The 17188-nt window shown below is 30.9% G+C and overlaps 1 protein-coding gene across 4 annotated transcripts in view; it reads right to left on the bottom strand.

Moving 5' to 3' along the window:
• Positions 1 to 17188, bottom strand: part of LOC124536186 — a 172575-nt gene that overhangs the window by 10432 nt on the left and 144955 nt on the right. For all 4 annotated transcript variants that reach the window (XM_047112863.1, XM_047112925.1, XM_047112783.1 and 1 more), the window contains 3 exons: positions 12263 to 12430; positions 7667 to 7865; positions 1750 to 2063 (listed from right to left, as the gene is read on the bottom strand). In XM_047112863.1, coding sequence (XP_046968819.1) covers positions 1750 to 2063; positions 7667 to 7865; positions 12263 to 12430 — 681 coding nt within the window. The remainder of the gene's footprint in view (positions 1 to 1749; positions 2064 to 7666; positions 7866 to 12262; positions 12431 to 17188) is intronic.

The following is a 17188-nucleotide window of genomic DNA, read 5'->3' as shown; positions in this document are numbered from 1 at the left end:
TGCTCAAGGGTGAAGGAAAATATCTAGATAATCTATCTATATATCTAAAGGAAATTGCGAGTATCGTACCTAATGTATGGAAGCAGAATCGTCGAATAAGTTCCAAGAATTTTCGAGAGTAATTTACAGATTACTAATACCAATAATCAATCCTTGATAAAATTGCATTAGGTGGAATATATCAACACAAAGTTGCGAATTGAAGAATTCCATTATTCATGTCGAGAGTCATTTCGAAATCGCTTCGAGTAAATCCATCCATTAACGGCCCATTATGCATTAACTGCCCCTTTTATTTTGAAAATCTCCTTTATAATTCCCAATCTTAGGGTCAAGGTTTGATTTCCATTAAGAGTATTTGTGATTCACGATTATGTCTCCAGTTTAAAGTGATTTGTATCCCCTTTCGCATTAAGATTAAGGATTTAGAAGCTTTTTACATATGACAAGTAGTTGATAACTCATTTTAAGTGCCAATCCGAATAATAAATTTGATATGAATTTTGTTAGCGAATAATTGGAATTACTTTATATTGAAACTCACGAAGCATAAAACCTCAAAATTAATGCATATTGCATGAGAACTGACGCTATCGAAGTAATAATTTAAATGTTAATATAGCCCTTATATTTGAAGTGAATATTCTTGTATCGTGTTTGCTTCAAAACGCGTTAGATTAATGTCCTTTATAAATATTTTTTGTTTTATTTTCAATAATTCATTATAATTATTTTCGATTATTTTAATTTTTTTAACTTTGCGTGTTCTTTTATTTGCATTAAAGGTTTATATGAGACTATGACAACCTATTTGATTATATACTTCATTACATAAATAAATGTTTGCAATATTTTCGTCTATTTTTCGGATTTAGTTACCCTAAAAGGATTTAAGTAACGTTAATATTTGCAACACACTTTGCAATCTAGTCAGCGGTATTATAGTTCTGTGGTTACTGTTTTAAGCAAATATTTCAACATATTTGAATTTGAGATTTACATATTACATAAATGAGTTATTTGTGGATGACGTGTTTGAATATACGCTTGATATCCCAATATTAATTCGGAATCCAAGTGACACTTGACTGTTAGAGATATAATAGCAACACTTTCGTATTAAAATGCTTAAAATCGTATTTTAACTAAATGATTTGTTTTATAAGCCGATTTCTTTGGTCTAAGAAAATGTTCTCATCTAAAAATAATAAAGCAAAATTCGTTACAGCAAATTGATTTAAGAACACGAGCTATTTTCAAATGAACTTACAAACTGAACTACGAGATATTACGAGATGTAATAAGTTAACGCATTTTTCACTTACACTGAAATTACACGGACAATTTGTAACCGCATCTAATATGTAAAAAATTGGTCATAACGATATGTGTTTGTCCGTCAGTAATAATTGAAATGGAATGCTTTGTGTGAATGGGATTACATTAAACTAAACTATTTGAAGGGCAAATCACGAGTGTGCTCGATTCAACGTGGTTGTGATATTAATTTAGTTTCAAATTACTTTGCCTTATGAAATGTTACTTAACATAAACCTCGGTTTACATTACGGAAAGTCTTGTTGATTCGACTTTTGATTTTTTATTATTGAATGGTTAGTTAATTGATTAATTTTATTATCGTTCTTCTGGATACTAGATGTAGTAAAAGTTTTATTTCATTCAACCGCATTCATGTTTATGAAACTATCTAGATCTATTGGGTGAATAGGTACAAAATTTAATTCTTACCTTAGGAATATCGGCTGGTCCATAACCATTTTCCCTTGGTGGTAGATTAGGTGGCTTTTCACCTCTTCTGGCTCCCATTTGCATCATCAATTGCTCTCTCGTTGCAGCAACAACCCCGTGTCCGTTGTGGCCGTTGTGACCATTGTGGCCGTTGTGGCCGTTATGGCCATTATGTCCATTGTGGCCGTTATGACCGTAGCCCCCAGAGCTACCACTTGATCCAGATCCATTGGCATTAGAGCTCGCGATACTGTAGGGGTCTTCGTCTGGGATCGGGATGCGAGGTCTGTTCTTAATGTCCATCGGTCTTTGAACTGTTAGACAAAAATAAAAGATTAAATTAATGGTATATTGGCATTCAATTCCTATAAAGTGTATATTTATATATTTAAAGTAATTTATGAGTTTATAAATGTTGCATTCATTTTGTTTAATCAATGAATGATTGTCGGTCTTTTTGAATAATAAAAAAAAACAAAAATGAATGAAGACAATCTCGTTAGTCGTTTAGTCTGAATTTAAAACGGTTTTAAAATTAAATTCGAACCTGGCTCCCTTTTCTTTTCCAAATGAGAATCGAGTCTGTTTTAAATGTGTGACCTTTTATTTCGCAGGTAGTTTTAAAGAATCAATTAAGTTGGAACTATCAGAATACAATTAAGTATGGATTTAGAAGCAGGATATTTTATTATACGGGTTAAGTAAGATTTTGATTTAAGTTAATTAATCGCTTTGTCTATTTATTATAGGAATACATATTTCTTTTATGTTTTTTACCAATTTATAAAAAGGGAGTTGTCAATTCGTTTGTATTTTTTATGTTTGTTAACTCAGAAATCTATCATTTATGTACCGATTTGTAAAATCATATTTTTGTTTAATATATTTCACTCTCCGTTTGGTTCAATATCAATTTGAAGGAAAAATCCTATCAATATTCAAAAAGTTTATTAATATAAATGTTAATAACCCAACCAGAAATAGAGAATATAAAATAAAGATATCGAGTGCTCGGAAGTATTCCGAAGACTTCGATGAAAGTATTACATAAAAAAAATGTCTTCGATGTTTTATTATAAAAATCTAAATCGATTATCTAACACGGTCTGTGCATTCGGTCGGTAACATTTTGCAATCGACCCGGGCGTAATGTCGTGATGCTGGGATCGGATGGCAATCACTCGCCACGACTAGAAACTACGATTATAATGCGAACTAAAGGTTGAAGGTATTAATATATAACGTATTTATCTGTGCCGTATTTCCATTTTGTTCTTGATATGCAGGAAGTTCCAGCGACTATATAATTTGTACAAGAATCAATCCAAGAATAAGCAAAATTAATATGATAGGTATGAAGTAAGAAGTTATTGTGCTTAACAGACTTTTATTCATACCTACATCGATATATTACAAATTACTATATACGGAATGGCTGGAAGAAATTCCACATAGAGTAACCTAAACCAACTCGTTGGTAACCTTAAAATAAAATTTAATATTTAAAAGACGCCTACTATAATATAGTTATAGAATTATAAGTATCCTTAATGTAAATAGAAATCTGAAATTGCAAATGCAAAGTAGAAAGTGTACAGTGACTACAACACTAACTTGCATATAAGTCGAATAGCGTACATTTTGACATTTCCAGATTAAAATATTCCAATAACTGTTCGACGGTCATGTTAAATTAAATCGAATGAGCCAGCGGAAATAACATAAAGGAACCTCTCGAAGTACACAGTAGGCAATAATAATAATAATAATAATAATAATAATAATAAAAATAAAAATATGCAATGATAATTAATTTCTAATAACCAAGATCCCTTAATAATGACTGGTAAAATTGAGTAGCCGAAAGGCAGTGTTATCATAATGTATCTATAAATTATTCCAATGTAATTTAAACAGCCGAAATTAAAACGGTTTGATGCGTGATTAATAGTGATGTATTCCTGATTTGAAAATAAAACACTTTTGAAGAGGTAAAATAATTTAAAAAACATTATTTATGTAATATGTGCGTAATAGTGCGTTGATTGGAGATAAAAGGCATGTATGATACATCTTGTCTCATAAGATCTACGTGTCTAGCAAAGCGGCATTCGCAGCTGCGGGATTAGAATTCAGATTAGCCTTGTCAATGACCTGAATCCTAAAGCGGTACCCAAGTTTTCAATGTCCAGAAAATTGTAGTCATAGATTGAAGATAATATTTCCAACGCGGACTTCAAAGGGTTTCGTCGGCAATAAATTATAATTTTTTCTATGGTATTTATTTTATAAATATTTTGTTCTTTATGTTTCCTTTATGCGAGAGTTAACTTCAAAGGTTAAAGAGCATTTGTATATTTCAGTTACAAAATAAATCCATTAAGCAGAATAAGCAACATCGAATTCACTTTCAGACATTTTTAAATTCGTTGTAAACATCCTATTGTAGTCGATTTGTACTATTTTGCATAACATCGGTCACGATTTGTATTTGACCAACTTTTAAGGTCTCAATAGCCGATAATCTAAAGTTTGAAATGAGCACTCTAATGAGATATAGGTAAATGGTTTTATTCTGACGATCTAGTTATGCCACAGACAGTCACGAATGCGCACGACCTTCATGTTGAAATCGAAATTTGTCGGTCTGTAGAACATGTTGTTTCTGTTAACAAAGCAGCAGATTCTATTACGGGAACATATATTAGACAACAATGTTAAAGAGTAGACTAGTTTTAAAGAAGTTGTTATCGATAGAGATCCTTCACAAATTGACCATATTTTATAGTACGTCCAATAGATTTACTAACCACGAATACATACTTAGGTTTTGAATTTGAATGATTTGAATAGAAAGCTGCTATTGCAATCTTTTTTTTTTTTTTCGAGGAAAAAAATAAAGGAATCTAATATTTTATTTGAAGTATACATTCAATAAATAATGGTTAGACCGCGAAACCGCTGCAGGAAATCTAGACGCAAATCATATCAAAGCTGGGAAATCACGGGAACCTTAGTATGCGGTTTCCTTCCCATAAATTCTGTATGATTTGAACAAACCAATATCGGATATAGAATACTTGCAAAGTTTGCAATATGGTTAAGCTAAGTCAGGAATTTGCTGTAAAGTTGAGTGAAATGAGGAGTACATCATGAGATCGAAGCTAGATTGCATTGTTGCACAACAATAAAGCGAGCTACTGAGAAGTGAGCCAGTGCATAGCTGATGCGGTTGCGTGCTATGAGAACTAAATCAGATTTGTAATTTATAATAAAATTGCTGGAAATGAAATAATTTCATTGTGAAATAGTTATCCTCGCACCATTAACAACTTTTTATAACCTATCATAAATCGATTAACGTAAGTTATGGTTGATGTGAAATTTTTCAAAACAATATTTGAATTATTATTATTCACTACAAAATAACTGAATGAATTGAATTTCTTAAATATTGATTGGAATCAAATCAATTAGCTTGTCTATACATACGTCTGCTTTTGATCATCGATACAAGTTAAATTTATGGTCTCTTCATGATATTTTTTATTTTCTTTTTTATTTCTTCATAAAAATTTAAATCTTTAATTGAACTCAAGTTTTCTCCATTTAAAAACTCTTTACTATATTGAAGGTCATAGCGACTTTGTGTAAGAAGTATTTGCAGTTTGCCGTGAGAATGTTGCATTATAAAAATTAAAATTTTGTTCGTTAGCTGTTTCTTAATGATAAGTGTTGAGGTCGGTTCATTGTTGTATTGCATAAAGCTGGAGCTTGATGGAGGTCTGAGACAAGGTGACTGTAACATTGGATCGAAAACTGCTTATAAGAATAGGTAACATAATTCGGCATATTTGCAGTGCTCCTTACGTGATGTATTCAACGGCAATTAATGTCTCTATCGATGACGCGTGACCGATGTTCGATAACGTCCTTGTAATGTTCGGACAATAGATGATTAATAAAGGAAGACTTTGTGTTTATAAAGATGGCGTTTATCTCACGACTATCCTCTACGTCATTGACAATGGCACCAATCGAATCTAACTTCAGTTGAACTTGCTAGTTACTTTTGAAATATCGTTTATGGGGTGTTTTGACAAATGTGGTTCATGGCGCATTATTGAGATGGTATTCTTTTCTGCTACCAGATAAAACATGACAGTCCATTTGGAACACTGTGTCTTTGTCAGGGAGTTTCGCGTTAGTTCATTTATTTTCTATGAATTGTATTGTTCATTTTATGTCATCCTGGCAATACTAATGCGATTTTTCCTCTGATTTGCTTTCTTCATTGCGAGAAATGTAGCATCCCTTAACGTCAAGTTTAATGATCGGGCATACGCTATCCGATTCAGATTATTTAATTGTGTACAACAATTTATATAAAGCTCGACCATTACTTAAACTTTTTATTCATATTTTTTGTTTCAGAAATTATTTCATAAGTTTTAACATGTTTTGTGCTTTTGATTTTTTAATATGCGGAAGTTCTACGTGGTCTTCAAGTGATTAGTTTTTGATAGAAGTTTTGTAATGACGTCCAAGGTAATAAAATGGGTTGGACAAAATGGTTTCCTGTTCTGAACTTTTTGTTCGGCTATACCGTGACAAATTCGTGGTCAATGTGCGTTTAATTATAACACGTTTGATACTCATATTTTATATACGAAATAAGAGAACAAAATAAAAAGGCATACGTAAGTTAAGAATGCAATATTAGTACATAGATGATGTAATATTTTAACAAAATATATTTAACAAACTTAAAACGCCTTGAATATAAAATTGTAACGTAAAATATTAAAAAGTTACAAATTAATTAGTACAGTCCAAGATCGTATCTAACAAAAGAATTCAACGCATCGTCGGTACAAAACATCAGCGTTCTGCGATTAGTAAACGTTTAAAGCCATTTAATAAAACGAAGGATGATTGTTAGGCATAATTTTATAATTTGTACAAAAACTTACTACCGGTTAAAAAAATTTGGCTTAATCATCTCAAGTTCATCTTGATTCGCTAATAGATGCGCAGATTTTAAGATAAATCGATAAACGTTTTTTTCTATGTTCGTGATGTTTGTTTATTTAGGCTAATTTTTATCGATGGCCTTGTCGTACTATCCTATCTAGGGACTATATGTACGTTTTTATTTAATAAAGTTATTATTATTTTAAATTTAGAACATTCATTACAAGTCCTTTGCATAAAAAGCGAAGTCGATAATTTAAATGAATGTAACAATAATTATCTTTAACAAAACATTTAAGGCGCCTGCCTTCATCTACATTTCTACTAATGTCTTAAGAGGTCACTCAACTTGTCAACCGGATATATATAGATCCTGTACAATATTCTATAATTTTAAATACGTATTTATAGCGACATTTAAATGGTCAAATTAATAGTTCATTGAATTCATCGGGATAAGGTTTTTGCAGAAGGTTCAAAACCACGACATAAAATTATTACTTGTTTTTGGAAATCCCCTCTCAAGAATTTAAGGAAACAGGAAATGACACCTCTTAGTGTTAGTCATTGCAAAAAGAACCTTAAATAAATATTTTGAATAACTTAATGTTCTAGTTAATATTGTTGAATCATGTTATTCAATTTACAAATTTGAATTGAATAATTTGAAAATAAAATGAAAAATATAGTATAAGAATAATTATTGTACTTGTATTGTATACAAACATTGATATTTTAGAGAACTGAGAAGTAAAACATAACTACATATAATACTATATGTCCTACTAGACATAGGGGAGCAAAAACTACTATCCTAATATCCAGCTTAATAACAGGTAGACATTTTACAGTATTTTATCTCTGAAATGCAGATTTCTTTTCCGTCATGATTTGACGAAAGTCTTCGATTCTATTCGAAATATTATAAAAAAAATAGACTTACCCGGTGGCAACTTTGATTTCAACATGTCCATGGCGACGACATTGATGATCAGCACCCAGATGGGGCATTCTAAGAGTTCGTTGTCTGATTTGACAAATGCGATGGCGCTCAAACATTGCGTCTCGAGCCTTCGACGGTCCGGGTACGAACGTCGCAGCTCCCGATTCACGTTGGATTGAAACTTTTTCATATCGAATAACTAGAACAAAAGAAAAATAAAAATTATTAACCAAATAAAATTATTCTAAAATAAAAATATATTTTTTTTAATCTACAGTATAAACATGTTCCATTTAAAGTGATTGAAACATTTATTTCTCAGGGTGTTTTCGCATAGTCTTCTAAGTCTGTTGTCTTGTCTGGTTTTAAAAGCTTGAAAGATAAGTAAGCCGGTGTTGGTGTTATCAACGGTTGAGGATTCTTATTTTGCAAATCATGCGTGTCGCATTGATTTACAGTGATAACAGTTTATATGACTTATACATTATGTATTTGGGTGCATGTCATCACCCTTCACCACACAGTGGGCCACTGACTTCACTCTTGCTAGTTTTATCTTTAAAAAACATAAATTTCTTTTGAACGTGTACGTTGTACGCCACGTTGTCAGTCACTGAACGCCTAGACGCCTAGATTGATTTTCAAGTTTTTTATTTGGTTTGAATGCTATGGGTTTAGAAAACACTTTTATAAAAAAAGTCATAAGAAATCGAGACAGGCAATTAGTACCAATTCAATAATTTTAAACTTCTTATGACTGTCAAGTCGAAACGTCATTGTTTTAATAAACGCACGATTGCATCGTTATAAACGAATGAAGTCAGACGAATCAATACAGTTGAGATGTTATCAAATTAATATTACATAACAAGGCATCGGTCGATAATGAAAATATAAAACGGTCGAGTGCCGCCAACGCTGCTTGATTTGATGTTGCCTCATCGTTAGTTTCTCTTTAACGTAATTATTTATGTGTATGAAGATAATTTACAAATAAGATGTTATTAAAGAATGAAACCGTATTATTTTTTGTTATTTATTTACTCATTTAGATTTAAAAAAGAGAAACTTAGATAGGTAAGTAAAATATGGAAGGTTTTGTAAAAATTGCGATCCGCGATATAGAAATAAATTTATTATTAAAAAAAAAACGTTTGAACGACCAATCAGTAAATAATGAAATACAATATAAAACCTATAATCAACTATGAAGAATTCAATTATCTAAAAATATACTTTTTTTTAATAAAAGTGTAACAAAAACGCAGCGTAAGTCGAGTTGACGAAATTGAATTAGGCTTGTTGCACAATCATTGCAACTGCGGCTGAGGTCCGCTGCGTCTGGACGCCGTTTCAAATACGAATTGACATTGACCGTAAGAAACATCGATGTTATCTACAAAAAATTACCGACACTCGTTCGTAAGTCATCGCTCGTCTTTCCCTACGGACACGAACTACCGACCATCATAGAATGATATTTAGAAAGTTTCTGCTTAATGAAGTTACAGTTCGTAAATGAAGAAACAAATTGTTGATCAGGGTTCGCAAAAATTCGATATTAATATATAATACTAAAATATCCGTATTTGATGTATATCATGCATATGAAAAAGCGATTTTCAAACTGCTAGTGGCATTATTTATTTTATTTAATAATTGACTTTAATTCATTTAAAATTTGTTTATTAATTATAAAATAAGTTAACAATGAAAAAACAAACCTTTCGCACTTCGCATTCATATTTCGAGGCAAAAAATCGATTTTTATTATGATGTTTATATCTACCTATCAGCGAACCCTGTTTCTGATATAATTTATGTTAATTAACTTAAACACGACGACAGTGTAATTATTGTAAATTTATATATTCACTTTGTTAGAGACATACGCGAGCATCAAACCGCCGAAGAACGGTAATACAAATTCTAAGTTCAACGCCTAAATATGGAAAAATTACTTCGCACATTGGATCTTTTACTAGTAATTTCAATATTTTTTGTATCACATGGCAGTACAGGGTTCTATCATAGTGTGCTAATTAATATTGTACGATTCAACGATTGTTATCTATTAAAATAACAAAGTACAGAATGCTTGGTAACCACCGGGTTGACATGACAGATAGCATTGTTTCGTATCAATTAGTTAGGGAATTTGTTGTGGGAGATCAGATGAGTCGTATAAAAATCTCAGGATCATGTGGTCGTTTCACAATTTGGTATTGTTAGGAAACGACTATAAGAATCCATTTAGAGTAATGTAGATCAAGAGTACGTACGAATTTGTACGTCAAATGAGCTTGAAAGGTCTACAAAATTGGGAATTATTTTGGCGTCTGATCCTGCTTACATTGACTTTCATAATTCTCACAATAATTGAATAAGTTGCAAACAAAATACGTGAAGCAATGACCATTCTTTTCTTAAGCCATCTTTTCACATTGTTCTTCAGTTACATAAACGGTAGTTAATGGAGTATGAATTACTAATGAACGTTTTGCTCTGTACTAGGAAGTGAATATTCTATTGTTTGGATTGACCTAATTAGTGGGCTTCAAATGTTACATAGACCTAAAAACAATTGTATTGTATACATTCGACTTACACATGCTATTTTTAATTAGAATAAGATTTATATTGAAGATTGAGAAACATGATGTACACGTAGCAACTATGATTAATGTCCGATGGAAGATTTTTTGTAGTAAAAACCAAAACAAAAAACAATTGAGTGGTGTACGACTTGTTCTACCCACACAATACTTTCTAAGGCTGATCTTGAATATTGTCTATATTGTAGAAAAAAACCGTTGCATCAAATTGTATTTGTCCATTAATTAAATTATATTACATTGGGCATAAAGATATTATCATTATTGGATTGGAAATGTACGTGACGAAATAAATCTTTTTTCTACACAAGTACAAGAAGACATCACGTGAACATATAAAATCAAAATCTACTTAAAAACGGGAACAAAAAATCAGACGAGCATAACATTTAAATGGAAAGTTAGGAAATTGAATTATATGGAACTAAAAAGACTTAAAGGCCCTCTCGAAAATATAACGCGGAGGACGCTTTTGAAGTCAGTTGAAATTATAGACGAATTCATGGATTTGGATGGCCTTAGAAGCCATCAAGTCAGATGAAATTATGCGGCAAAGTCATGGTCAAAGTGAATCGTGCATATGCGTTCAATAGTCGTGATACATTTGAAATGACCGCTGCAGTAAAGTTATAATGTAACACATCTTTATCATTACATAGTATAAAACAAAGTCGCTTACCGCTGTCTGTCCCTATGTATTCATAGATCTTCGTAGATCTCAAATTACGCAATGAACTTTGATGTGTTTTTTTTTTAATAGATAGAGTGATTCGAGAGGAAGGTTTTGTATATAATACGTGGACAATATAGTAAAGAAACACTGGTTTTTTAGAAGTTTCTAATGTGATTTCTTAAAAATGCATTCTTTAGTAAGTATATTTTGATATCAGTTATTGCACCAGTGCGAAGCCGGGTCGCTAGTTATTATTATACAAAATGAAAAAGAAAACTTCTTGAATTTGTAAAAAAAAACATCAAGACGAAAAGGTTTCAGATTTTTGCTTGTGCAATTTTATTTATATGTAATCAAATTATATCTGGTTTATATTTAAATTTATCACAGTTAAATTAATTTATTAAATAAAGAAAAATAACTATAAATTAACCTTTTATTATAAGTGTTTATTTTCTTTATTTAGGTAATTCAATTTAAGAATTGGAATCGTAGATTATTTTGTCAGCAAATATTCAGTATCTCAAAGGAATTGATAAGTTAAGACAATTTTATGGATTTTCGTTAATAATAATAATATCGTAGCAAATTCCAAAAGTAAACTGCATTTTATATGAGCCAAGTATAAAAATACAACCATAGAATGTAATGCTAGGCAATTATGCGGGCAACCGTGAAATTAATAGACCATGTTTCGAAATTTCACTACATAAAGGCATCCATCTTGACGGAAATGATTACAGGTAAACACCCATTTCGTATACTTGGACAAAGTGGTATTAAAGATTACATTAACATTATGTCGTCACCGGTATTTCATGTGCGGTAAAGGTGAAAATTGCTTGCAATTATACAAGTTAGGACATTACATTGCGCTTACTGTATTTTACTTGAAAATGCAATCGTTGATATTTTATGTTATTGTTTATTTTTAATTGGATTAGACATGTTGGCCACTACATAGTACAGGTAAAGGTAAAAGGTAAACACATCGTGCTATTTATTAAAAACACGTTTTACTGATGTAACCTTGTGTTTTTTGGCGAGTTCCTTTTATAAGACACTGCCTGACGCTCATATATGAATATAAAATTACTGGGCTTAATATTATTTCGTGAGTGTCAGTATTTGCTAGTTATTTTGAGTTGAGATACTAGTCGTGGACGTCAATCTTTGGTCACGTGACAAATACCAATGTTTGACATTACGGAGTTTCCTGCTAAAAGTCTTGGTTTTTTTCATAACACGTCCATGCCCAGCTTTATGATAATTTTCTAGATAAAGTATCTTAAGCTAAATGATCCATACCTTAAATATTTTTTCTTGTTCTAGCGAGTATCCTGGTAGTTTCAAAATGTCTTGGCCTATCGCAGTCTCCTCGTTGCTAGTAGCTGCCGTACTCTTCACAAACACGCTACTCTTTGAATAGCGCCTGATGAGTATATTACCGGCGTCGTCCATTTTTATTTTGACGCCCTGATAAAGGAAAAATGTTATTTAGTTACAGTACATTATCATATTTATGTATGTGTAAGAATGTTTCTGCAATAGACATTAAAATTTGTCTTTTTGACCAATGAAATTGTTCGCAAAAGCAAACCACATAAAACAAAAGACTTCGTGAGGGGAATTCCTTATTTTATAACGAGCAACATCTTTATCATACACGTGTTGTTACAACATTATTTTTTTAAACACAATTTAAATTATTGAAAAAAATAAAATATAAGCCTCGATGGGTCGACCCATTGCCTTCCTTTAAAAAAATCAATGGAAACACGATAATGTTCCTCGGTTAAGAGGGCGATCGATCTCAAATTACAAAGGGTGAATCACCTTTAGTCGAAAACGAACGGTAATTACTTTCCAGAATCCGTTATCCGTGACGTAACTGTCCTTGAAGGAAATCGGTTTCGTATGTTTAAAGCTATTTGCGATTTATGATACGCGATAACAAGAGCTGCAAACAACAAAATGCAATCTTATATATTTATAAAAAATTAACCCACGACAATGTTTCAAAATTTATATTTTATAGGGTTATAGTTTAAAAGAAATCTTGAAAAGTGGATGTGCTGGTGTCTATAATATTGGGGCAGTAAATTTATAGCTTTCCACGCATTTTATTTTAACTTTGAGGGTTTTACGTTAATCATTTGTATTATTTTATTATTTTGCTGTGAGTAGACATACCGTAAATATATATTCACATTTAGAGTTTGATGTTAACATTAAAAATTGTCATTAAAAAAAGATACTAACATAAAAAAGGCTGTTTTATTAATAAATACAACAAAATCTCACTAATCAACATCCAAATCTACTGTGTAACACAATATAAACCCTTACAACAAAAACATTGTTAGGAACTCTGCATGACCAGATGGCTTCCTTGCAGGTCTATCCACCCAACCTCATCGTATAAGTTTCGTGAATAAAATAAATAATAATGTAGACCTCCAAATCAACTCAAAAGAAGAAATTTGCAGCATTTAGAGTATTTTACATAAATCAGTTGCAATATTTCAGTAACATTAACATAAATCATCTACAAAATTATAAATTTACTTAATTCATTTTTAATAACAGTTGGAAACGAGAAGTGCAACATTGACGAAACGCAGGCGCATTTAATAATCGTCGTTTCGAATACCATAGCCGCAGCGGTCCGTGTATAATGTATGCATACGAGGCGGACATAATCAGACGTGTAATGTAGCTGATTTTATTTAGTAAACAGACCAAAATAATCTGAAATTGATTGTATGCTTGTACAATCTTTTATACGAACAAATTAAAAGACAATTGATTTGATATGAATTCATTTATACATATAAGATGTATTCTTTCAAAGTTTTTATAAATTATAATGATTGTTGATTATCTACATAACATTTGTATGTACGTAAATATTTCTGCCGGTAAAAAAGGTTAGACTATCAGCATACTTAATTCTATCAAAATCGTTGAAGTGCTTTTCGCGTGATGAGGACAGATGGACAAGACGAGGCGCACGAACGTCAGTTACAGTTTTATTCTATATAAAATTGTCGGGATAAACTAAATAACTCCATTGAAAGTTGAAAGTCGAAGATTTATTTGACGTTTAAATTTGGTTAAAATGACTAATATTTTGCAAACTATTATTCAAACATTGGTTCGGATCAAATCACGTACTGTCACTATGAAGCGATTGATTACAGTTGTTAAAACCATTTAAAATTGTAGTCGTTTAGATACTTGTATCAAAAATTATAAATTAAGTTTTTTTTTTTGAAATAATATTTATTATTTCATAATGAGTTCTCAGATCCGAACATTAAACAGATTATGTCAAATTTAAAATTTTTCAATTTCATCCCAAAATAAAAATATTTTGATTTATTCATTTCGTTTTCATTCAACTCAACAGGTGGTCGGGCCGCTAGTTTAAATATTTGGTTATAATCACCTATCATATCAATGTTTCTGACTTATCAAATCAAATTTGTTCTACGTCATTAGTCAGAAGAGGGCTAACAGGTTACGAATACAGTTTATTTTATTTCACACATTGTTAACCTCGGTCACCATAAACATTTGGCTACGAGTAATTTAACCCGACTATCTATTAGATACGGATGATATAGAAACGATTATTATTATAGTCGCTTACTGTACGTGTAAGCTATATACGTTTGTAATTATATATTGTATTGTTTTTTCACTATTAAATGTAGAATATTATAATTATGACTGTGATATTTGTATTTGTTCTTTTTTTGAAATCTCTTAGTTGAATTTATTTAATAGGACCTCGAATTTTAAAAATTATCGAGTCTCTTACCCCTGTCCATTTAATTTCAAGGATATATTTTTCGTCTTGTCATAAATGCGACACGGCAAATGTTATACAAGGCACGATTACGAGATAAAGAAAAAGATGGAAATATAAATTAATATAAATAAACATAGCTAAAATCGGTTCAGTGTATTCACGTAATATAAGATTATAAATGCGAAAGTTTGAATAGAAGTGCGTCTGTTGCTCAATCAAGTCAGTACAACTGAATCATCATCCCATCTCCATGGCAAATTTCATTTAGATCCGCAGAAATTTTGAAATTGGAAATATGAAATTTGGCACAGATATTGGCATAGACTTTTGTCTGGAATAACAAAATTTATATCCTGGAAATTTGGCCTAGACCAAAACTGCGGAGAAACACTAGTAAACTTCATAAGTAGGTAATAAATTGACTAGACTTGACCTTCCATTCGACAGCTCGTTACATCATTACCGAATGTCAAATATATTTTGACCCTATTTTGTTTGTTTGCCTTTTTATAATCCCACGTTTTTATTGGACTTCATAACAATATCCATCGCTTCCTATTGTTATATACTTAACGATCGCTATTAACGTGATTGGCTTAACGTAGATCTTAAGATTATTAATCCTTTTAGTATTATTAGTAAGTTAACAATTCTTTATGTCATGTAATAATACAGTACAGTCAATCCAGTAAAATAATACTTTTTTTCCAAATATTATATTTGTTTTTTTTTTATTGTTAAATTAAGTAAGATAAGACAAAAAAGAAATGTTAATATGCTCTGTATTCATATTTCTTTATTTGTTTTGCACCAGTCGTGATATCTTTAAATTAGGTAATGCTTCAATTCCTATTGATTTTACTTTTTTGTGCATATTTTATTGGTATGTAAACTGTTAAAAAAGGAAGTATTTTATATGTTTAAGTAAAACCTTTTTTCTACTTTTTTTGATTAGGTCGATTCAATTAAAAATATTTTTAAAAATAAAACGAAATCGCAGCTTCTTTTTTGTGATAAAATAATTGACAGCATCAATTAGAGATAATTAAACAAAGATACTTTGTTCTAATGCAGTAGTTAAAATACAAAAAAATAAATGGCAATTGAAATATTTAATTTAAAATGAACGCAGTTATATTCGTTACTGTATTAATTATTTGATTTTCGTAATATAATTAGTGTGACAAAGTCACATTCTGTAAGTTTAGTGTCGTTCCTTCGTGGTAAGAAATACATTATTATATTGTGAATTGGTTCAAAAGAGGCTGTAAAAGTCCACTTGAATCACTTTATAGGTACTCTATAAATTGATTTCAGGTTACTAACACAACCTCAGGTCACCTAATAATATCATATAATGGACGAATGAGGACCATGTTGTGAGGAAGGTCTTAGGCATGGACCTAGATGGATGTTGAGGAAGGGGAAGACCAAAGAAACGATGGATGGATTTTGTGGAAGACGATATGGCTGGAAAAAAAGCTACTTGTGAGATGACGTCAGATAGAGAAGTATGGAAGGAGAAGACATGCTGCACCGACATCAAATAAAATGAGAATAAGGGAGGAGGAAAAATAACATTTGTAATTTTAATAAATGTAACTACAAGCATAAGGAACATAACATCTACCCAAGGTTGGTTGTGGATTGGCGATGTAAGGAATGGTTAATTTTTCGTACAGTGCCATTGTCTATGAGCAGTGATGACCACTGACCATCAGGTAGCCATTTGCTCGTGCGCCTACCCATATCATAAAAAATTTAGTCACGTTTTCGGGTATGTTGTAATGCTTTATGATTAAATGATTGTCTACATTTTTTTCGTTCATATTATTAGATTGATGACGTCATTCACTTTACAAATCATTTGGGTATCAACTTTTTATTCGAAGAATACACAAACGTGAATGTTAATCATATATGGTATAATTGAGGATACTAATCATAAATATTTAACATTTAAATTATCATTGCTATGTAGTTTATTTTCTGTTTTCGTTACTAAATAGTATAGAAAAAAACTGTCAAAGTTTTTGCCGACTGTTTTGTAAAGGTCACGCTATAATTGATTCTTAAATTAGATTGAAATATTTTTTTATTTTTTAAATGGTTAAAGTCAATACTATTTTTTCTTGATTGTACGAATTTATATAGCAGTCCATAATATCACCATATTTAGGCAAACTTTGTCATTGATATTAAATAATATCGTCAAACTACATTACTACGGTTTGGGAGATTCTCCTTTATCAACACTAGATGAATTACAAACACAAATTAATCACATTAAAATCTACTGGTACAACTGCGCATTTGTAATCTCCGATCGAAATTTGAATATTTAATCCATCCATTAGGAACTATTCTTAAAAAAGATATTTCAAAAAAAGTACAATTTTACATGACAGTATAATATA

This window comes from Vanessa cardui, chromosome 1, assembly GCF_905220365.1.
Source record: "Vanessa cardui chromosome 1, ilVanCard2.1, whole genome shotgun sequence".
NCBI lineage: Eukaryota > Metazoa > Arthropoda > Insecta > Lepidoptera > Nymphalidae > Vanessa > Vanessa cardui.
Note: the sequence above shows the minus strand (reverse complement) of the source record. Positions and strands in the feature narration are given on the sequence as shown.